The 25292-nt window shown below is 37.1% G+C and overlaps 1 protein-coding gene across 8 annotated transcripts in view; it reads right to left on the bottom strand.

Moving 5' to 3' along the window:
- PHKB (phosphorylase kinase regulatory subunit beta) overlaps nucleotides 1-25292 on the bottom strand; it is a 236567-nt gene that overhangs the window by 19765 nt on the left and 191510 nt on the right. For 5 of the 8 annotated variants that reach the window (XM_025269800.3, XM_025269797.3, XM_025269802.3 and 2 more), the window contains 4 exons: nucleotides 25126-25207; nucleotides 23107-23164; nucleotides 20842-20932; nucleotides 17799-18001 (listed from right to left, as the gene is read on the bottom strand). In XM_025269800.3, coding sequence (XP_025125585.3) covers nucleotides 17799-18001; nucleotides 20842-20932; nucleotides 23107-23164; nucleotides 25126-25207 — 434 coding nt within the window. Of the gene's footprint in view, nucleotides 1-17798; nucleotides 18002-20841; nucleotides 20933-21876; nucleotides 21968-23106; nucleotides 23165-25125; nucleotides 25208-25292 lie in introns of all 8 variants that reach the window. The other 3 variants (XM_025269801.3, XM_025269799.3, XM_025269804.3) reach the window with 2 other exon arrangements.

Raw genomic sequence — 25292 nt, 5'->3', positions numbered from 1 at the left:
TCCAGTTTCATCCACCTCATTAGAACTGATTCAAATGTATTCTTTTTAACAGCTGAGTAATACTCCATTGTGTATATGTACCACAGCTTTCTTATCCATTCATCTGCAGATGGACATCTAGGTTGCTTCCATGTCCTGGCTATTGTAAACAGTGTTGTGATGAACACTGGGGTACATGTGTATCTTTCAATTCTGGTTTCCTCGGTGTGTATGCCCAGCAGTGGGATTGCTGGGACGTATGGCAGTTCTATTTCCAGTTTTTTAAGGAATCTCCACACTGTTCTCCAGAGTAGCTGTACTAGTTTGCATTCCCACAACAGTGTAAGAGGGTTCCTTTTTCTCTGCACCCTCTCCAGCATTTATTGTTTGTAGACTTTTTGATAGCAGCCATTTTGACTGGCGTGAGATGGTACCTCATTGTGGTTTTGATTTGCATTTCTCTGATAGTGATGTTGAGCATCTTTTCATGTGTTTGTTAGCCATCTGTATGTCTTTTTTGGAGAAATGTCTGTTCGGTTCTTTGGCCCATTTTTTGATTGGGTTACTTATTTTTCTGGAATTGAGCTGCAGGAGTTGCTCGTATATTTTTGAGATTAATTCTTTGTCAGTTGCTTCATTTGCTGTTATTTTCTCCCATTCTGAAGGCTGTCTTTTCACCTTGCTTATAGTTTCCTTTGTTGTGCAAAAGCTTTTACGTTTAATTAGGTCCCATTTGTTTATTTTTGCTTTTATTTCCATTACTCTGGGAGGTGGGTCACAGAGGATCCTGCTATGATTTACGTCAGAGAGTGTTTTGCCTATGTTTTCTTCTAGGAGTTTTAAAGTTTCTGGTCTTATGTTTAGCTCTTTAATCGATTTTGAGTTTATTTTTGTGTATGGTGTTAGAAAGTGTTCTAGTTTCATTCTTTTACAAGTGGCTGACCAGTTTTCCCAGCACCACTTGTTAAAGAGATTGTCTTTTCTCCATTGTATGTTCTTGCCTCCTTTGTCAAAGATAAGGTGTTCATAGGTGTGTGGATTATATCTCTGGGCTTTCTATTTTGTTCCATTGATCTATGTTTCTGACTTTGTGCCAGTACTATACTATCTTGATGACTGTTGCTTTGTAGTATAGCCTGAAGTCAGGCAGGTTGATTCCTCCAGTTCCATTCTTCTTTCTCAAGATTGCTTTCGCTATTCGAGGTTTTTTGTATTTCCATACAAATTGTGAAAATATTTGTTCTAGTTCTCTGAAAAATATTGTTGGTAGTTTGATAGGAATTGCATTGAATCTATAGATTGCTTTGGGTAGTTATACTCATTTTCACTATGTTGATTCTTCCGATCCATGAACATGGTATATTTCTCCATCTATTTGTGTCATTTTTAATTTCTTTCATCAGTGTTTTATAGTTTTCTATATATAGGTCCTTTGTTTCTTTAAGTTGATTTATTCCTAAGTGTTCTGTTCTTTTCGTTGCAATGGTGAATGGAATTATTTCCTTAATTTCTGTTTTCTCATTGTTAGTGTATAGGAATGCAAGGGATTTCTGTGTGCTAATTTTATATCCTGCAACTTTACTATATTCATTGATTAGCTCTAGTAATTTTCTGGTAGAGTCTTTAGGGTTTTCTATGTAGAGGATCATGTCATCTGTAAACAGTGAGAGTTTTACTTCTTCTTTTCCAATCTGGATTCCTTTTCTTTTTCTGCTCTGATTGCTGTGGCCAAAACTTCCAAAACTATGTTGAACAGTAGTGGTGAGAGTGAAAAAAAATAAATAAACAATTAAAAATCGCAGATTGTGAGCCCTACAGTAACTCCCCCAGTGGAGAAGCAGCGCAGACGCCTACACACGGCATTAGCAAGCGGGGGCTGGGCAGGGAAGCGCTGCGCGGGCTGTGTCCCTTAGAGTAAGAATCTGCCCGAATGTCCTGAGCGCTATCTGAGCGAAATAATTTGGGCTAGCAAACCAGACTGTGGGATATCTACCACGCGAAAAGCCAGCCCTAACCTAAGACACCGCCAGGCCCACGCACAGAACAAAGGACTGAACAGAGATAGCCGGTTGCAGACCTTCCCCCTCCGGTGACAGGCAGCCAGAGCCGTAAGGGGGCAATCGCAGCCCAAGAGAGACACTATCTATAAAACTGTAAGCAGGCTTCTTTGCTAACTAAAACTTCTTGGGGGTCTGGACGGTCAACATCTGCCTGAGAAGGTGCGCCGGTTTTACACCCAGATAACTGAGTGGCGGGGAGGCGATAAGTCGCAGCATTGGCGCCCGCCAAACACATCACCTGAGCTGCTCGGATCTGGGAAGAGCACAAAACGCAGGCCCAACCGAGTCTGCGCCTCTGAGGACTACCCGAGTGCCTGAACCTGAGCGGCTTGGACCTGGGAGCTCAGCCCAGGGCCAGCCTCTGATTGTTCCCGGTGGAACAACCTAGAGCCCGAGCAGTGTGGGCAGGGAGGCTACAAGCGCCGTGAGCGGGGGCAGACCCAGTGTGGCTGAGGCACTGCGAGCGCACGCCAGTGTTATCTGTTTGCAGCATCCCTCCCTCCCTCCCCACAGCGCGGCTGAACAAGTGAGCCTAAATAAAATTAAAAAAAAGTGTCCTCCACCGTCCCCTTTGTGTCAGGGCGGGAACCAGACACTGAAGAGACCAGCAAACAGAAGAAGCTATAACAGAGGGAAATGCCTTGGAAGCTACAGGCCATAGATTAAAACCCTGTGGTTACTACGGACTACATAGGATCTTGAGAAATATAAGTCAGACCAAGGAACTAGCCAAAAATGAACTGAACCCACAATACTCACAACAAAACCAGAGAAAGACCTAGATATATTTTTACTATTTTTACAATCAATCTTTCTTTCTTTTTTTTATTTAAAAAAAATTTAAGTCCTCTATTGTCCTTTAATTTTCACTTTTATAACTATTACTTTGCAAAAAAAAAAAAAAAGACCCTATTTTTTTTTCTTCTTCAGCAAACTTCATATATATATTTTATAATTTTTTGACCGTGTTTTGTTTTGTTTTTTCTTTTTCTTCTTTTCTTTAACATTGTATTTTTGAAATTCCAAACTCTACTCTAGATTTTTAATTTTAGCCTTTTGGTATATGTTATCAATTTTGTACCTATAGTTTTTTTCATAATTTCTGTGACTTTTTTTTCCCCTTTGTTTCTTTCTCTTCTTCTTTTGTATAACATCGTATATCTGCAATTCCAAACTCTACTCAAGATTTTTAATTTATGCTTTTTGGTATTTGATATCAATTTTGTACCTGTATTTTCTTTATAATTTTTGCGAGATTGTTTTTGTTGGTTTGTTGGTTTTCTCTCTTTATTTTTCTTCTTCTCTTTTTTAACATTGTATTTTTGAAATTCCAAACTCTACTCTAGATTTTCAACTTTTGCTTTTTGGTATTAGTTATCAATTTTGTACCTGTAGTTTCTTTATAATTTTCGCGACCTTGTTTGTTTTTCTTTGTTCGTTTTTTCTCTTTCTTTTCCTTCTTCTTTTCTTTAACATCGCATTTTTGAAATTCCGAACTCTACTCTAGATTTTTAATTTTAGCCTTTTGATATATGTTATCAATTTTGTACATATAGTTTTTTTTTTATAATTTCTGTGACTTTTTTTTTTCTTTTTCCCCCTCTGTTTCTTTCTCTTCTTCTTTTATATAACATCGTATATCTGCAATTCCAAACTCTACTCAAGATTTTCAATTTATGTTTTTTGGTATTTGATATCAATTTTGTACCTGTATTTTCTTTATAATTTTTGTGACATTGTTTTTGTTGGTTTGTTTGTTTTCTCTCTTTATTTTTCTTCTTTTTTTTTTAACATCGCATTTTTGAAATTCCAAACTCTACTCTAGATTTTTAATTTTTGCTTTTATGTATTTGTTACCAATTTTGTACCTTTAAGAACCCAATCTTCAGGACCCATTTTTCACTAGAGAACGAGATTACTGGCTTGACTGCTCTCTCTCCCTTTGGACTCTCCGTTTTCTCCACCAGGTCGCCTGTATCTCCTCCCTAACCCCTCTCTATTCTACCCAACTCTGTGAATTTCTGTGTGTTCCAGACGGTGGAGAACACTTAGGGAACTGATTACTGGCTGGATCTGTCTCCCTCCTTTTCATTTCCCCCTTTTATCCTTCTGGCCACCTCTGTCTCCTGCCTCCTTCTTCTCTTCTCTGTATAACTCCGTGAACATCTCTGAGCAGTCCAGTTGTGGAGTGCACATAAGGAAGTGACTACTGGCTAGCCCACTCTCTCCACTATTGATTCCACCTCATCTCATTTGGGTCAACTCTAACTCCCTCCTCCCACTTCTCTTCTCCATGTAACGCTGTGAACCTCTCTGAGTGACCCTCACAGTAGAGAAACTTTTCATCTTTAACGTAGATGTTTTATCAATGGTGCTGTATAGAAGGAGAAGTTTTGAAACTACTGTAAAAATAAGACCGATAACTGGAAGTAGGAGGCTTAAGTCCAAACCCTGACTCCAGGGAACTCCTGACTCCAAGGAACATTAATTGACAGGAGCTCATCAAATGCCTCCATACCGACACTGAAACCAAGCACCACACAAGGGCCAACAAGTTCCAGGGCAAGACATACCAAGCAAATTCTCCAGCAACAAAGGAACACAGCCCTGAGCTTCAAGATACAGGCTGCCCAAAGTCACCCCAAAACCATAGACATCTCATAACTCATTACTGGACATTTCATTACACTCCAGAGAGAAGAAATACAGCTCCATCCACCAGAACATCGACACAAGCTTCCCTAACCAGGAAACCTTGACAAGCCACCTGTACAAACCCACACACAGTGACGAAACGCCACAATAAAGAGAACTCCACAAACTGCCAGAATACAGAAAGGACACCCCAAACTCAGCAATTTAAACAAGATGAAGAGACAGAGGAATACCCAGCAGATAAAGGAACTGGATAAATGCCCACCAAACCAAACAAAAGAGGAAGAGATAGGGAATCTACCTGATAAAGAATTCCGAATAATGATAGTGAAATTGATCCAAAATCTTGAAATTAAAATGGAATCACAGATAAATAGCCTGGAGGCAAGGATTGAGAAGATGCAAGAAAGGTTTAACAAGGACTTAGAAGACATAAAAAAGAGTCAATATATAATGAATAATGCAATAAGTGAAATTAAAAACACTCTGGAGGCAACAAATAGTAGAATAACAGAGGCAGAAGATAGGATTAGTGAATTAGAAGATAGAATGGTAGAAATAAATGAATCAGAGAGGATAAAAGAAAAACGAATTAAAAGAAATGAGGACAATCTCAGAGACCTCCAGGACAATATTAAACGCTACAACATTCGAATCATAGGGGTCCCAGAAGAAGAAGACAAAAAGAAAGACCATGAGAAAATACTTGAGGAGATAATAGTTGAAAACTTCCCTAAAATGGGGAAGGAAATAATCACCCAAGTCCAAGAAACCCAGAGAGTCCCAAACAGGATAAACCCAAGGCGAAACACCCCAAGACACATGGTAATCAAATTAACAAAGATCAAACTCAAAGAACAAATATTAAAAGCAGCAAGGGAAAAACAACAAATAACACACAAGGGAATACCCATAAGGATAACAGCTGATCTTTCAATAGAAACTCTTCAAGCCAGGAGGGAATGGCAAGACATACTTAAAATGATGAAAGAAAATAACCTACAGCCCAGATTATTGTACCCAGCAAGGATCTCATTCAAGTATGAAGGAGAAATCAAAAGCTTTTCAGACAAGCAAAAGCTGAGAGAATTCTGCACCACCAAACCAGCTCTCCAACAAATACTAAAGGATATTCTCTAGACAGGAAACACAAAAACGGTGTATAAATTTGAACCCAAAACAATAAAGGAAATGGCAACGGGGTCATACTTATCAGTAATTACCTTAAACGTAAATGGGCTGAATGCCCCAATCAAAAGACAAAGACTGGCTGAATGGATACAAAAACAAGACCCCTACATATGTTGTCTACAAGAGACCCACCTCAAAACAGGGGACACATACAGACTGAAAGTGAAGGGCTGGAAAAAGATTTTCCATGCAAATAGGGACCAAAAGAAAGCAGGAGTAGCAATACTCATATCAGATAAAATAGACTTTAAAACAAAGACTGTGAAAAGAGACAAAGATGGTCACTACATAATGATCAAAGGATCAATCCAAGAAGAAGATATAACAATTATAAATATATATGCACCCAACACAGGAGCACCGCAGTATGTAAGACAAATGCTAACAAGTATGAAAGGACAAATTAACAATAACACAATAATAGTGGGAGACTTTAATACCCCACTCACACCTATGGATAGATCAACTAAACAGAAAATTAACAAGGAAACACAAACTTTAAACGATACAATAGACCAGTTAGACCTAATTGATATCTATAGGACATTTCATCCCAAAACAATGAATTTCACCTTCTTCTCAAGCCCACATGGAACCTTCTCCAGGATAGATCACATCCTGGGCCATAAAGCTAGCCTTGGTAAATTCAAAAAAATAGAAATCATTCCAAGCATCTTTTCTGACCACAATGCAGTAAGATTAGATCTCAATTACAGGAGAAAAACTATTAAAAATTCCAACATATGGAGGCTGAACAACACGCTGCTGAATAACCAACAAATCACAGAAGAAATCAAAAAAGAAATCAAAATTTGCATAGAAACGAATGAAAATGAAAACACAACAACCCAAAACCTGTGGGACACGGTAAAAGCAGTCCTAAGGGGAAAGTTCATAGCAATACAGGCACACCTCAAGAAACAAGAAAAAAGTCAAATAAATAACCTAACTCTACACCTAAAGCAACTAGAAAAGGAAGAAATGAAGAACCCCAGGGTTAGTAGAAGGAAAGAAATCTTAAAACTTAGAGCAGAAATAAATGCAAAAGAAACAAAAGAGATCATAGCAAAAATCAACAAAACCAAAAGCTGGTTCTTTGAAAGGATAAATAAAATTGACAAACCATTAGCCAGACTCATCAAGAAACAAAGGGAGAAAAATCAAATCAATAAAATTAGAAATGAAAATGGAGAGATCACAACAGACAACACAGAAATACAAAGGATCATAAGAGAGTACTATCAACAATTATATGCCAATAAAATGGACAACGTGGAAGAAATGGACAAATTCTTAGAAAAGTACAACTTTCCAAAACTCGATCAGGAAGAAATAGAAAATCTTAACAGACCCATCACAAGCACGGAAATTGAAACTGTAATCAAATATCTTCCAGCAAACAAAAGCCCGGGTCCAGATGGTTTCACAGCTGAATTCTACCAAAAATTTAGAGAAGAGCTAACATCTATCCTGCTCAAACTCTTCCAGAAAATTGCAGAGGATGGTAAACTTCCAAACTCATTCTATGAGGCCACCATCACCCTAATACCAAAACCTGACAAAGATCCCACAAAAAAAGAAAACTACAGGCCAATATCACTGATGAACATAGATGCAAAAATCCTTAACAAAATTCTAGCAATCAGAATCCAACAACACATTAAAAAGATCATACACCATGACCAAGTGGGCTTTATCCCAGGGATGCAAGGATTCTTCAATATCCGCAAATCAATCAATGTAATACACCACATTAACAAATTGAAAAATAAAAACCATATGATTATCTCAATAGATGCAGAGAAAGCCTTTGACAAAATTCAACATCCATTTATGATAAAAACTCTCCAGAAAGCAGGAATAGAAGGAACATACCTCAACATAATAAAAGCTATATATGACAAACCCACAGCAAACATTATCCTCAATGGTGAAAAATTGAAAGCATTTCCTCTAAAGTCAGGAACAAGACAAGGGTGCCCACTCTCACCATTACTATTCAACATAGTTTTGGAAGTTTTGGCCACAGCAATCAGAGCAGAAAAAGAAATAAAAAGAATCCAAATTGGAAAAGAAGAAGTAAAGCTCTCACTGCAGATGACATGATCCTCTACATAGAAAACCCTAAAGACTCCACCAGAAAATTACTAGAACTAATCAATGACTATAGTAAAGTTGCAGGATATAAAATCAACACACAGAAATCACTTGCATTCCTATACACTAATAATGAGAAAACAGAAAGAGAAATTAAGGAAACAATTCCATTCACCATTGCAACGGAAAGAATAAAATACTTAGGAATATATCTACCTAAAGAAACTAAAGACCTATATATAGAAAACTATAAAACACTGGTGAAAGAAATCAAAGAGGACACTAACAGATGGAGAAATATACCATGTTCATGGATTGGAAGAATCAATATAGTGAAAATGAGTATACTACCCAAAGCAATCTATAGATTCAATGCAATCCCTATCAAGCTACCAACAGTATTCTTCACAGAGCTAGAACAAATAATTTCACAATTTGTATGGAAATACAAAAAACCTCGAATAGCCAAAGTGATCTTGAGAAAGAAGAATGGAACTGGAGGAATCAACCTACCTGACTTCAGGCTCTACTACAAAGCCACAGTTATCAAGATAGTATGGTACTGGCACAAAGACAGAAATATAGATCAATGAAACAAAATAGAAAGCCCAGAGATTAATCCACGCACATATGGACACCTTATCTTTGACAAAGGAGGCAAGAATATACAATGGATTAAAGACAATCTCTTTAACAAGTGGTGCTGGGAAAACTGGTCAGCCACTTGTAAAAGAATGAAACTAGAACACTTTCTAACACCATACACAAAAATAAACTCAAAATGGATTAAAGATCTAAACATAAGACCAGAAACTATAAAACTCCTAGAGGAGAACATAGGCAAAACACTCTCTGACATACATCACAGCAGGATCCTCTATGACCCACCTCCCAGAATATTGGAAATAAAAGCAAAAATAAACAAATGGGACCTAATTAACCTTAAAAGCTTCTGCACATCAAAGGAAACTATTAGCAAGGTGAAAAGACAGCCTTCAGAATGGGAGAAGATAATAGCAAATGAAGCAACTGACAAACAACTAATCTCGAGAATATACAAGCAACTCCTACAGCTCAACTCCAGAAAAATAAATGACCCAATCAAAAAATGTGCCAAAGAACTAAATAGACATTTCTCCAAAGAAGACATACAGATGGCTAACAAACACATGAAAAGATGCTCAACATCACTCATTATCAGAGAAATGCAAATTAAAACCACTATGAGGTACCATTTCACACCAGTCAGAATGGCTGTGATCCAAAAGTCTACAAGTAATAAATGCTGGAGAGGGTGTGGAGAAAAGGGAACCCTCTTACACTGTTGGTGGGAATGCAAACTAGTACAGCCACTATGGAGAACAGTGTGGAGATTCCTTAAAAAACTGGAAATAGAACTGCCTTATGACCCAGCAATCCCACTGCTGGGCATACACACTGAGGAAACCAGAAGGGAAAGAGACACGTGTACCCCAATGTTCATCGCAGCACTGTTTATAATAGCCAGGACATGGAAGCAACCTAGATGTCCATCAGCAGATGAATGGATAAGAAAGCTGTGGTACATATACACAATGGAGTATTACTCAGCCATTAAAAAGAATACATTTGAATCAGTTCTAATGAGGTGGATGAAACTGGAGCCTATTATACAGAGTGAAGTAAGCCAGAAAGAAAAACACCAATACAGTATACTAACGCATGTATATGGAATTTAGAAAGATGGTAACAATAACCCTGTGTACAAGACAGCAAAAGAGACACTGATGTTTAGAACAGTCTTATGGACTCTGAGAGAGAGGGAGAGGGTGGGAAGATTTGGGAGAATGGCATTGAAACATGTAAAATATCATGTATGAAACGAGTTGCCAGTCCAGGTTCGATGCACGATACTGGATGCTTGGGGCTGGTGCACTGGGACGACCCAGAGGGATGGAATGGGGAGGGAGGAGGGAGGAGGGTTCAGGATGGGGAACACATGTATACCTGTGGCGGATTCATTTTGATATTTGGCAAAACTAATACAATTATGTAAAGTTTAAAACAAAAAAAAAGAATAAAGAGCAATAAAAATATACTAAAAAGATACAAAAATATCTTTTATTTCTTTTTAGAGAGGCACTATCACAAGCTCCACAGACAGGATACCTGCAATTCTCTGAGGTTGTTAAGATATCCCTTGAGTACAGACAGGGTTCCAAAACCTTTCCATTAATATGGTGGAGCAATGTGGGTAGGCACAGGAGGATTTGTGAGTGTCTACCATGTGTTTCATGAAGTCCTACCAGGTGATGGAGGGGCAAGACCATCTCAGATGGCAGTCAAGAATCCAAAAGGAATTCTGCATCATGGTTTCTATATGAAATGCTTGGGGATCATTCCATTGGGCCTTGAATGAGATCAACTATGGTGGAAAGGGATACTTCTAGGGTGGATGTTTCTTGTGGGAGCAGGTCTTTGAAAACCTAGAACTGGAAGATGAGTATGTGTGTTTGTTGGTGGGTGTGGGTGTGGCATGGGATCCTCCTCCTTGGGATTTGTGGCATGCAAAAAGAAATCCCCAAAGATACTTGTTCTCCAAATGCCACAAGAGGATCTCAGATTACCAAATGTCAGACCAATACTGTCTAAGTTTTATCTTTTACAAAAGACCTTCACATTCCTTGCCTAGAACCCCCATAATCTAATGAGGAAGCCAAAGCAGGGACAGCCTCCCTAGTTTATAGACATGAGAGCTGGAAGAGGGATAGGGAAGCATGAACTCTGGAGTCATCCACCCTAGGTTCAAATTCTGGTTTTTGGTCTTGCAACCAAGGGCAAGTTACTTTGTTGAATTTTTATAGCATCTTAATATATCTCTTGCACTGCACAAGGAGATAACTTAGAATCAGTTTCAAATCATCCCCATTTTCTTGGTCTCATGAATAAAGGAGGCAAAATCTTATTTTTTATGGTTGTTAACTTGGAACTGTTTGGCCGCCTTAGTGTCCCTTGTAGTGTACAATGCTGAACAGTACTGATCCTAGGCTGACTAATGACAAAAACCATCATGAATACTTGAATATAAAACAGGTCATAGGTTGAAATCAAGTAGAAGGGACTATATGGTCGAGGTTTTAGAAAAAAAACCCAACAACACAGTAAGGCCTGTTTCCAAGAGCAATAGTATATGCAAGTGAAAACATGCACAATACTTAAGAATGAAGAACAAGAACTTTGAAGTCAGGCAGTATGGGTGTAAGTCCCAGTTCTTTCACTTACTGATTTGAAAATAAATTACTCCTTATTAAAAAAAAAAATTAGACTTACCCCAAACTGACAATCTCCCAGTTTTTAGAGCTGACCCTGTGAGTCCACCACATGGGGGAAACACACACAGTATTTTGGGCAGGAACCCAAAATACTTAATCCCCACAAAGGAATACTCTTAATACCCACAATGGAAATATAATGCCACAACTGATCCCAGGACGAGTTTCAGGACAGTGAATAAAGCTGTCTACCAAATTTCTTCATGAAGCTTTTTTCTATCATGAGATACTAAGTCACATGCTTTGTTCTGACATTTTTATTTTGGGAGAAAGTTTAAGGAAAAAAGAATATTTCTCACAGAAGACACTGAACATATAGAACAGAAGATACAAAAATAGGAAGAAAACTATTTTTAGAAGAAACTGCAGAAAGTGAAGAGGAATTAAAGAGCCTCTTGATGAAAGTGAAAGAGGAGAGTGAAAAGGTTGGCTTAAAGCTCAACATTCAGAAAACGAAGATCATGGTATCTGGTCCCACCACTACATAGGAAATAGATGGGGAAACAGTGGAAACAGTGTCAGACTTTATTTTTTGGGCTCCAAAATCATTGCAGATGGTGACTGCAGCCATGAAATTAAAAGATGCTTACTCCTTGGAAGGAAAGTTATGACCAACCTAGATAGCATATTGAAAAGCAGAGACATTACTTTGCCAACAAAGGTCCATCTAGTCAAGGCTATGGTTTTTCCAGTGGTCATGTATGGATGCGAGAGTTGGACTCTGAAGAAAGCTGAGTGCCAAAGAATTGATGCTTTTGAACTGTGGTGTTGGAGAAGACTCTTGAGAGTCCCTTGGACTGCAAGGAGATCCAACCAGTTCATTCTAAAGGAGATCAGCCCTGGGAGTTCTTTGGAAGGATTGATGCTAAAGCTGAAACTCCAGTACTTTGGCCACCTCATGCAAAGAGTTGACTCATTGGAAAAGACTGATGCTGGGAGGGATTGGGGGCAGGAAGGAGAAGGGGACGACACAGGATGAGATGGCTGGATGGCATCACCGACTTGATGGACTTGAGTGAGTGAACTCTGGGAGATGGTGATGGACAGGGAGGCCTGGTGTGCTGCGATTCATGGGGTCGCAAAGAGTTGGACATGACTGAGCGACTGACTGACTGAATGGAAACATACTTCATTTCCATGCAGAGAATGAAGGTCAGATTTGAATTCAAGAAAGAAAATTATGTTGGATTTTTGAGAGAACATAAATCAGCCTAAAATGCTGAATACACAGTAAAGGGAACACTACTAGAGGCTGAAAAATACAACATTGTAAGATACTGGGGAACAGTTACTTTCACTCGAAACCTTTGCTTAAGTCACAGCAAGGATGACTACTGCTTTAAGAGTCTCCTGAATAGAACACTTATTACAAAGAATGTGTTTTGGAAGAGTTATAACCTATACTCCTAAATCAGCCTCAGAGAAATGCCTTAATCTGTGATAACAGAGTACTTTTAATGATTGTATGGATATGAAGAATCACATTTCAACTAGAGACAACTCACAAGAAGACCCATTTCTGCATCCCCCCATGTAGTCAAAAGTTGAAGTGGAAAATTTTAGAGCTAATAGAGACTGAACAATCAGGATATAATTCACAGTTCTTATAACTGATTTGGAATACATCCTATTAATAATATTTGAAAGGAACTATTTTAAGGGGTAAAAAGGCAGGTCAAATTCTATGCAGAATGAGTTCAATGAGTTCAATTCTCAATCGAAATAAAAAGGAGATAAAGAATAGGAAGCTCATCTGAAATATACTCTAACTGAAATTAGGCAAATAGTTTGAAAACTAATAACCTCAACTAAAATAATTTAAATAAAACTGAACACAACTTACAAAGTAGAAATCTCTCACAGAGAGTAACTGACAGTGATTTTATGTATATTTTTCCATATAGACATACACACATACACACACATATATATACACAATAATTTGATAAAAAATGGAAAAAATTAGCAACTTTTTTCACTTAATTTATCTTGGATACTTATAAATGCCATCACTTCATGGCAAACAGAAGGGGAAAAAGTAGAGGCAGTAACAGATTTTTTTTTTGGGTTCCAAGATCACTGTGGATGATGACTACAGCCATGAAATTAGAAGATGCTTGCTTCTTGGAAGGAAAGCTATGAGAAACCTAGACAGTGTGTTAAAAATCAAAAGACATCACTTTGCCAACAAAGGTCCATATAGTCCGAGCTACGGTTTATCCAGTAGTCATGTATGGATGTGAGAGCTGGACCATAAAGAAGGCTGAGAACTGAAGAATTGATGCTTTTGAATTGTGGGTGCTGGAGAAGACTCTTGAGAGTCCCTTGGACTGCAAGGAGATCAAACAAGTCAATCCTAAAATAAATCAACCATGAATATTCACTGGAAGGACTGATGCTGAAGCTTCAATACTTTGGCTACCAGATGTGAAGAGCCAACTCATTTGAAAAGACCCTGCTGTTGGGAAATACTGAAGGCAAAAGAAGGGGGTGTCAGAGGATAAGATGGTTACTTGGCATCACTGACTCAAATGAACATGAACTTGAGCAAACTCTGGAAGATAGAGGACAGGGAAGTCTGGCATGCTGCAGTCCAGGCACGGGATCACAAAGAGTCAGACACGACTTAGTGATTGAACAGTAACAAAAATTTATAAATGCCAGTGTATTAACCTTATCTTGTTACTTGTAATGGTGGCAAAACATTTTATTATATGGCTAACAACTTATTTGAACTATTTCTTACTTATGGATATCTCAGTGTTATTCTCAGTGTTTGACTATTTCAAACAAGGCTGAAATGAAGACTGCTCTTAAGTATGTCTAAATTTCAAAAATGAGAATTATTGATCAAAGAGGCTTGCAGATAATTCCCAAAAAGCAACTAGTTTTTAATGAAATTTTTTGAAGGAAAAAAATGGGTGATCATTTTACATAAAGTGCTTCAAACTCACATCCAAAATTAAAACTAAGAAATGAAAGGGTATCAATCTAGCAATAAAGGAGAAAGAAAAAAAGTAAGAACAAAAAAGCATGGTAACTAGAAAACAAAATAAAATGGCAGGAATAAGTCAAAATAGAAATGAAATGGCAAAAATATGACATATATATTTCTATTACAAGATAATCTCTGATTAGATTAAAAGCAAATAGAGCATAGATGTTAAGTATAAAAGACATACCTAATCAAAATGAAAAAAGAACACTGAAGGTAAACAAATGGAAAGCTATACCAAGTTAATAACAATGAAAAAGAAAACAGTAATATTAAAAAGTAATGGTAGGAACATTAAACAAAAGGAATTCATTTGTCATATTTTATACATTGTAATGGGATCATGGTTATGCTTTTTAAAAGTCTCTATGTCTTAGAGATACATACTGAAGTATTTACAGATTAAATAATATGATGGAATCAAAGGAGACTATGGATGAGATGAATACTAGGGAGGTATGAGTGAAATAAAATCGGCTATATGATGATATTATTGAAGCTCAGTAATAGTATGGGCTTTATTACACCATTTTCTATGCTTTTGTAGATGTTTGAAATTAAAAATAACTTTAAAAAAATAATTCAATTAGAAAATAAATGACACAAGCAAAATTGTATCATTAAAACTACAAGGTAACATGAACAAAAACAAAGCATTAAAATATAGAAAGCAAAACTGATAAAAATGCAAGGGGAAATTGACAAATTCATAATCAGGAGAACATCTTATAATTTGTTAGCAATTGAAGGTCAAGTAGGACAGAAATAGTAAAGATATTGATTTAATCACAAAATTAGCACCCTGTATTCCCACTTATTCACACTCACACACAATCACATGTATTTGTGCCTGACAGAGACTCACTATTGTTCTTTTCAAAGAGCCTATGAACATAGAAGTGCATGTATCTTTTTGAATTATACCTTTGTCTGGGTATATGCCCAGGGGTGGGATTGCTAGACCATATGGTATTAATAATTCTATTTTCAATTTTCACAGGAACCTCTAAACTGCTATCCATAGTGGCTATACCAACTTACATTCCCACCAACAGTGTAGGAAGGTTCCTTTTCCCCACCCCCTCTCCACCATTTGTCATTTGTAAGACTTTTTAATGATGGCCATTCTGACCAATGTGAGGTGGTACCTCATTGTTGCTTTGATTTCTCTAATGATTTGTGATGTTGAGCATCTTTTCATGCGCCCACTGGTCATCTGTATGTCTTCTTTGGAGAAATGTCTATTATGGTCTTTTTATTTTTCGATTAGGTTTTTTTATTGTATGAACTGTTTGTACATTTTGGAGATTAAGCCCTAGTTTGTCACATCATTTGCAAATATTTTCTCCCGTTACATAGGCTGTCTTTTTTTTTTTTTTCTTTAATGGCTTCTTTTGTTGTACAAAGGAAGTTTGATTAGGTCCCATTTATTTTTGTTTTTATTTCTATTGTCTTGGGAGATTGACTTTAGAAAACATTGGTACAATTTATGTCAGAGAATGTTTTTCCCTATGTTCTCTTCTAGGAGTTTTGTGGTGCCATGTCATGTTTAACTCTTTAAGCCACTTTGAATTTACTTTTGTGCATGGTGTGAGGGTGTGTTCTAACTTCACTGATTTACACACAGGTGTCCAACTTTCCCAGCACGACTTGCTGAAGCGACTGTCTTTTCCCTATTTATATTCTTGCCTCTTTTTTGAAGATGAATTGACTGTAGGTGTATGGGTTTATTTCTGGGTTCTCTATTCCATTGATCGGCTTGCCTGTTTTTGTATTAATATGATATTGTTTTGATTGTTGTAGCTTTGTAGTATTGTCTGAAGTCTGAAGGAGGTATGTGTTTTTTATCCCTAAGGATCGCTCTAGAAATTCTGCATTTTTTTATAGTTCCATATAAATTTTTGTATCATTTGTTCTAGTTCTATGAAAAATGTCATGGATAATTAGATAAGGAATAGCATTAAATCTGTAGATTGCTTTGGGCAGTATTGCCATTTTAACAATATTAGTTCTTCTAACCCAAGAGCATGGGATATCCTTCCATTTCTTTGAGTCCTCTTTTATCACCTTTATTAATGTTTTGTAGTTCTCAGTGTATAAAACTTTCATCTCCTTGGTCAGGTTTATTCCTAGGTATTTTATTTATTTACTTTTTGGGGAGGTGCAATTTTAAAAGGTTGCTTTCTTTTTTTTTTTATTTTTGCTGATATTTCATTGTTAGTATAAATGAATGCAATCGATTCCTAAATGTTAATCTTGTATCCTGCTACTTGGCTGAATTCATTTATTAGACCTAGTAATTTTTGTGGAGTCCTTGTGTACATGTTAGTGACTCAGTCGTGTCTGACTCTTTGTGACCCCGAGGATCGTAGCTCACAGGCTCCTCTGTCCATGAAATTCTCCAGTCAAGAATATCGGAGTGGGTAGCCATTCCCTTCTCCAGGAGATTTTGTTGACCCTGGGATTGAACCTGGGTTTTCCACATTGCAAGTGGATTCTTTACCATCTGAGCCACAAGGGAAGCCCTTTGAGTTAGGGTTTTCTATATATAGTAACATGTCTGCATAGAGTGACAATTTTACCTCTTTTCTTCCAATTTGGATACCTTTTATTTCTTTTTCTTGTCTGATTGCTGTGGCTAGGATACATATTCAAATATTTGAGGAACAACCTCCAAATTGGCCATATACTAGGTTACTCTATATGCTCACACACTTGATTTTTTACAATTAGAACATATTTATGTGATATTTGTACAAAAATATGTTTTAAGAAATGAAAAGAAGCACTTATATGCAGTTGTGGTAGGTGTTTTAAACATATTACCTTGTTTGATCTCACATAAAACAGTGAAAGTTGGAGGGAGGTTCAGCCAACTGACCCCAGACTACTGAGATGATGAGCACAGGTCAGGACTTGCACTCAGTTCTGCCAGATGCCAGAGCCTGGTCACATACCTTACTGTGCTGCCTCACACAATGCTTGATGAAGAACATTCAAGATTACCAGAGCCTTACTTTCAACTTCTCCGAAGAGAACACTTATGATTTTAAGGACTAAAATTCAGATTTTGGTGGGAAACAGATGCAGAAGAATATTCTTAAAAGGACCAAATTTTTATCTAAGTCTGTCTTTTTGACATCTAGCTTTACTAAAAAATCATTTTACTCTTAAGGCTTATTCACTTTATAGGAATTTTTACAAGTATTGTGCATAGTGGGGAGTTTTATTTTCTGTTTTTTAACATGATACAACTGTTTAAACTTCCTTGTGTTTGATTTTATCAGAGAACAGAGTTACTTCACTACTTCTCATGTGGGAGTCAAATAAACAATGGACTTGTTTCAGGCCACTAGTATTTATTTCTTCATATCACCAGATGTTTTCTCTACGACTTAGGGGAAGAAACACTTTCCTAAATACCAACCAGATCTGAGGCAGCACTTCACTCAGATAGACTGAGGACAACCTGAACAATTCTCTTTGTGCAAATGGAAAGTATTTACTCACCCAATTCGTATTTTCAGCATGCCACTGAATAATTCTGGGTTATTGGAGATGATCCAGCCAATGTGGATGACCAGTTCTTGCTGAATTACTGCCTCCCTCTCATCATGGGTATTACACTTGTAATAGATGATGTTCTTAATCACTCCCGGAGACAAAGGATTAGAGATAACTTCTTCTTCATGCCCAAAGGCACCCAGAGTTACCTACAGGTGGCAGAATTTTATTGTAAAAATTTCCTAGCTACTAATAGATTAAAAAAAAAAAAAATTCAAGGCTCAGGATGACTGGCAGGCTGAAATTACTCTATGCAAGCTAGGGAATTAGGTAGAATAACTGCTCCTGCTATTTATTAAAATGGCCTTCAAAGCATGACTCCCATTGGAGTTCATGATGGTTCAGTCTCGTCTAAAATACAAGGGCAGGTTAGGGTCCCAGCTACGGGAATGAAGGTGAGTGGATAAAAGCAGGGAAGGAATATAAATAACTATTATGATAAAATTATTCTGAATGACTTTAGGACCAGAAACTCCTCAGAGAGAACAGTTTTACTTTAGTGCAAAGTCTATACAATTTAGTATTTGAGAGTATGTTCTTCACTTCTTTTACAGTTTCTCATGTGGAAGTTTTTGCTCTTTAACAATACTGTAAATTTTTCAAAGGTAGGTACAAGGACATAGTTGTAGTGAAGACCCACTTTTCCTGGCACATAGTCAGGTACCCAGTGAGTGCTGAAATACTTTTGGATGTATCTCTGGCCTGTGGAGGGGAATAAATAAGGCTGCCCACAAGCCAGTGAAATGGGAAAGCACAGAGGAAATGGCAAAGAAAATTCAAAGCTAAAAGTGCTGCTGAGGCTGGGCAAGAGGAATAAATACTCTGCTCCCCCTCTCCTCTTGTCTTAGTACTCTGCCACCCAGAAGAGTCTGCATGCAGAAGAGTCTGCATCCCCTCCTTCCTCATTTCCTCTCTCTTCCTTGTACAGGGCACAATTATAAGACGCAGGAAGAAGAAGAGGATATCAAAGAGTCCTTGTGTTTTCTGACATGAGAGGAGAAAGCAGAATAGAGGTCTTCTGCCCAAATTTTGTGATGGACTAAAAACTGAGAATTGCTAGTTTGCAACACAAGTGGTACCAACCAGTTAGTCCAAGTGTGATTACTTTTATTAAAATGTCAGCTTGTAAAGAAAAAAAACAAACAGAAGCTAAGTACATCACTGCCTCTGGAAGCAATGATGACTAAACCACTATTTCATTCCAGAGAGCTTGAGGTCATCTGAAAGTGCAGAAGTAGAAGTGTAGAAGCAGGATTACTTCAGTTCTCAGGGTGGCATTTCATAAATGAGCAAATGCAAACTTGGAATGCTCCATTTTCATTTCCTCTTTTAAAAGGGTAAGATGCAGTCAGTGAATAGACTCCATACACTTGAAACAGGGCTGTCAGCCTTCCAGGTACCCAACTCTGTAACTGACTATTTCCCTGGGAGATGTGCAGGTCTGGTGGACAATAGTCCAGTCACAGCCTCAGGATAGGTTCCAAGGCGCTAGGCTTTTGATCTGGGGAATAGAGTCTCAGGATCATAGGCAGCAATCGCCCTCTAGATACTGCACAGAATGGACATGACCAACCATAACCACCTAACCCCTCTTCAACTGCCAGATGCCAGTGACCTCAGAGATCTCCAAAACCTTCTCATTCATTCATATGTCACAGAATTAACTATATTTTCAAATATACTACAGGGGCCTAAAATCCAAGGAAAAAAACAGCTTCCCAAAGCCTGTTTAGTTTCTTTAAGAGGTGGCTCAGTCCAAGGCAAAAATACAGAACTCTGAGGCTGGATCTGAGGATTGCAATGAGAAAAGGCATCCAATAAGTTACTACCTGTGCCTTGGTCTATATAGCTGATAAAGAAGGATGAAAATTCTTTTAGTAATTTGGAAAAAACAGAAAATAACATCTATAAAGAGATTTAAATTTTTTCTCAGGAATTTTTTTAGTACAATAATTTTTAGCTATTAAATATTACAGAATAGGATCATTTATTCTTTCAACATTTAAAACTTTGATGTCAAGATGAAATAATTTCAATTTTAATGAACTAAGAGCCCTGAGATATGAACAATGGGTTGATTCCATCAAAGAGGGTTAAAGTTTTTTGCATTATTAAAGCTTATTACATCCCTAGGTTAATTGTCAGGAAGACATGATAAAGCACACATATTCCCAAAGAAGAGATAGAAAGCATACAGCTTTTCATTCCAATCAAATGATGATTCAGCCAAGTAATCAGAGCTTACAGAAAAACAAAAAATGAGCAGCCATATCCCACTCCACATACCCACATGCACAGGCTCAATTCAATCCACATTCACCAAGTGCCTCTACAAGGCCATGGTGGGCACAAAGGGACGGTGCTGGACAAGACATAGGCCCTGACTTCCAGGGCTTCATGGTCTACCCTGTGAGAGACACACATTCAAATGAACCGGGATCCAGGGCAGATTGTGAAAAGTGTAACAGGCCTATTTTGAGAACCCAGAGGAGAAAGGGAGTGCTAATGGTTTTCTGTGAGCAAGAGCTGACAAGAGTTGGCCCTGGTGGGAGGGGAGAGCCTGGAAGGAGAGGGGGCCCAGAGGGTTAAGAATGTGGGGAGCCAGTGCATTTCTAATGGGGAGAAGAGTCCTGGTGAAGTAAAAGGAGAATGTGCCCTTTACTACTCCCTGTCATTGCCCCACCTATCCCAAGCCTGTCTGCACTGCTTTAGTAGGCGTCATACCATTTTCTTTGTCAGTATTTTCACTGATCTCGAGTTAACACAGGAGCTTAAAATTAAATCTCTAAGGTGCAGCACAGATATCCTATATCTGTGCTTCTTTAAGACTAGATTTTGCTTGGGGAAGGAGCCTTCTGTGGAAATGCCTGAGCCCTGTAAATGTGGTTGTGAGAGGCCTGCGATGCTGAGACTTGCCAGATTTAAAAGCCAGGGTCCTACCCAGAAATCTTTGTGACTGTGACCGAGAGTCTGAAAATCAGCTACTTACCTGTTTGCCCTGCACTAAAACATTAGTAATGGATGGGGCCAGGCTGTCCACTAGTTTACTTAAAAGACTTGCTGCATGGCGCACCACCGACCTGGGGGCAAAGAAGAGAGCACGCCAGAGGTTGACAAATCTAAATGATGAATGAATGGGGCCCTGAATGGGGGGAATTAAAAAATCTGTACAATTAGGTCCTCACTTAATAATATGGATGAAACGCTGACCCCAAGACACTGGACCTAACAGCTGAAATCTTCCAGACTGTAGGACTATCCAGAATTAGGGAGGGAGAGCTTCACCCTCACCTCTGCCACCAGCATTATTCCTGCCATTAACAACTTAAAAAGAAAGAAAAGGAAGCCTAACTATCCCTTTGTCAGGGAGTGGTATAGGAGGAGGAATTGATTATTCTGATTTTGTATTAAAAAATTTATTATTAAGACTGTCACGGGTACATGACACTATTCCTATAACCGCTGTAAATCAAGTTTCCTTTGGTGCCTAGTAACCAAATCCCTGGATTAGGGAATTCACTTAGTACTCAATTTTAGGAAGTGATACAATGAGATACCAGCGGTTTTTTTTTTTTTTTTTTTTTTTTTCCTTGCCAGAATGTTGAAGGAAGTTAATTCACACTACTATTTTAACATTTCTGAAAACGTCTTAGACTGTAAGGAGAACAGATTTTTAAGCACAGCACATGCAATACATAAAACATTTCCCCCCATCAAAAGTAAAAATCCATGTGGAACTTTCAGATGGAGAAAATAAAATAAAAATGTAGGTTTAAAGGTGTTTCCTTGTATTTCAGGATATCCATGGAAGTTGACCTATAAAAAACACGTTGCTTAATCTCAACATAGATGAACTAGTAGAAAATTCAGTCATATCTGATAAAGTTAGTGAAACAAACACTTCCTACTTTTAGAGAAGCTTTCACCCACACACTATCAGACCAAAAGACATATTTAACCCTGAGAACGCAAATAAGCCCACACGTTTCAAGCAGCTGGAGTTTCGACAATTTGTGCATGTTACCTGTTTCCCATGTACCAGAAAAGTAGTAATGTGTGGGGCTATAGAGGAAGAAAATTTCTGCGTAAATGCAGCCCCGTAGCGTACCGCCAACCTGGGTGTGTCAGTGGAAAGCCATAAAAGGGAAAATACAGTAAATAAAACTTCCAGGAGTTTGTTCTTTTAAACATAACAGTCAGGACTCTAAATGTTTGCTAATGATTTATCTAAAATACAAGTATTAAACATAAAGTAAAAGTAGGTTTGCTTAACCGAAGATTATAGACCAGATTTGAAATTTACTGACTAAAAAGCAACATCTATTTGTTTGCATGCCTTACTGTGCTGAGAATTTACAGCAAAAATCTGAGATTTAACCACAGGGTTATTACATAATTTCTTCTTGACTGGAATAGTATATTTACTATAAATTAGAGTTGAAATACTGCTAAGAGATGTTTTGTCTAATCCTTTTATTTTACAGATTAGAAAACTGAGGTTCATTGAAGTTAAGGGAGTTTCTTATTACATGACACTTTGAGATTTCTTTTTACAAAATTAGATAATAATGGGTTATTAAAATATACATATATGTATATTTATATACTATTAATTTCCAAAATGTTAGATTCTGCTAGTAAAACTGTTAGAATTGCTTCAAAAATGCAGAGGGCATGCATTTAGGCATACCTACCCCACTGTGAATGTAAACCATCTTAGCTCAACTTACCTAAGTTTTCCTCAGTCTCTGGGAAGAGACTACCTCTGCAGAACATATCAGTTACTTTTTATGCAGTAACTACAATCATTAGGATTCATTAAACTTAAGCCATGAGAGAACTATCTTCTAAGTATATTATACTTTGCTTGTGTTTAAACGAAACACTGGTCTCTTCATGACCCTCTATAACAGAACGAGTTTTCAAAATACAAATTAGAACCTAAAGCACCTTGCTGGGACAGAGGAGGTGCAGGATAGGAAAAAGTCATTAGAACATCATGCCAGTGCATCCTTTCCAGGTTCTATTCCTACAGATGTCTTTACTCCCAGACATGCTTTTAATATCTTGGGAGAGCCAAGATAAAATGCAATGTAGGCAGATCCTTAGAAAGTAGGCATTCACAGTGCTGCAACCTTGGAACTTAAAAGGGAAAATTAGAATGACTAGCCACCTTTAACACTGGTCCATTATCTTTAGGATACTGAATATAACACAAGTAAAAAAACATAATGACAAGGACGCTAATACGAACCAAAGTTTTTTGCTGCCAGCTCTTCTATAGACTCTCTCAATGTGATCAGAAACAGTACCTAGACATCGGATAATAGAGTCTTTGTTGAAAAAAGCTTTAATTAAATGCATAACATTTATTCTCCTTAAAAAACCTGAAATAATTAAATATGTAACCCAAATATATAGTGTGAATGTCCCCAGCCCTTGTTACAACATAGTTTGAGTATATGATTTTGATAAATACTTTATTTCTTGAAATTTATTGTTTTCTTAATATACAATCAATATGTTTAACAAATAAAAATATTATTTTAATTTACTACAGAAAATAAAAAAACAGAAGATGGCAAATTGAACAAAATACTGTAGACTCTGAATATATATAACTCTTCATTTATTTGTTCAAAAAAATGTGATGATTCTGTATATGATCAGAAACCAAACAAGGGTAAAGAACAGAATCTTTATCTTTTTACCCTGAACTTATTTTTACAGCTTTATAGCAAGTGGGATAAAATTATATTCAGATTCTGCAGATGCTTATGATTTTTAATATATAAAGTTTCACAGATTTAAAACATGTAAAGTCTTTTAAATATCTAAGTAACAGATGAATATTATTACCAAGCTTAAAAAATGGTTTGAAAAATAATTCTCTTGACATTTTCATTATAAACTATTTTATATAAATTGTTTTATTTTAAAGCACTACTAAAATACACGTGTACATGCTAAGTTTACCCTTCAGTCATGTCCGACTCTTTGCAACCCTATAGACTGTAGCCCAGCAGGCTCCTCTGTCCATGGGATTCTGCAGGCAAGAATACAGGAGTAGGTGGCCATGCCCTCCTCTAGGGGATCTTCCCGGCCCAAGAATTGAACTGGCATCTCTTATGTCTCCTGCATTGGCAAGCGGGTTCTTTTACCATGACTGTCACCTGGGAAGCCTACTACTAAAATAACCATTCTGAATTCTAAGTTCCTAATGAAATGTTTGCTTTTTAATGATCCCATTGTTTTAAAGTATAAATTCTGATAAATGTCCTCAATATAACTGGGATCCTTTTCACACTTTGAGTTTCAAGATTAATTAGGAACAGGAAAGATTCTGTTTGAAATCTGCTTAGAGTTCTTCTTCTGTCTTTATTAAATTAAAAAATTAAGACTGTATAATACTCAAGAAAGTTGTCTCTTAGCTACACTAATGTAAAAACTAAGTAGACCTTAGTTTCTTTATCTGAATAAACAATTATGTTCAGTTCACTACCAGAACTATAAATCTTATTAATTACATTGCTGTTTAGAATATCAACTCAATTTCTAATTCTAACCAAATCAATATGCCTCACTGGACAGAGGACTTTCAGATGAGCCAAAAATTTTGGATAGTTAAGATATTAAATACTTGAAATGTATCCTACATTATTCTGTATTATAAAATGCCAGAAGTAGACCATGATGTAGAATTCAAAGATTCCTTAGTTGTAGATTTCAGGGATAACTGGGTTTCAGCCTTAATGCACAGTGGACACAAACACAATTAAAAATGACTTATTTTCGTAAACAATCTTGACAGTGCGTTCTATTAAATGCCATGTTCCATTCCAAATGGCTGCTGCAGACCATGAAGGAGCTAATTCTTATGGCTATAATGATTCAGTATTGTTCTTAAAAACATACAGAAAATAAAAGTGGAAATAGAAACTGTCAATAAACAACTATGGAGTCATCAGAGGCTAACAGTTACAGGCAGAATCCAGGCTCCAACACCATTAAGATAATCAGACAAACAAACAAGCATTACTGCATGAAAGCAATTCAGGAGTTCATACACCAAACAGTCTATTCCATTCTAGGGGTATGAATGAACATTTTCCTTTTAAAAAACTTTTAACTTTTAAAAATTAAAAAAGAAAGTATACTAGAGAAGAAAATAACTTGTAACAGTTTAGTGCATGTTCATTATGCATTTCTGATATATGTTCAAAAATAGAGAAGTCTTTTTATTTAAAATGTTCTCTTAGTTAGATACTCTTACCGTCCTTTGTGATGAAGTTGGGGCCTTCTCTTTTGAGCAGTATACCCAGTAGGATGGCTTGGCTAGCCAGACAACTACAGTCCTGAAAATATAAATCACTATGAGTAACTGGAATGAAATGGGTACAAAAATTACCACAGGGAGTAACTAATCATGAAACCTCATGA

The sequence above is a fragment of the Bubalus bubalis genome, chromosome 18, assembly GCF_019923935.1.
Source record: "Bubalus bubalis isolate 160015118507 breed Murrah chromosome 18, NDDB_SH_1, whole genome shotgun sequence".
Lineage (NCBI taxonomy): Eukaryota > Metazoa > Chordata > Mammalia > Artiodactyla > Bovidae > Bubalus > Bubalus bubalis.
The sequence above is the reverse complement of the archived record's forward strand: the minus strand, read 5'-3'. Positions and strand labels throughout refer to the sequence as shown.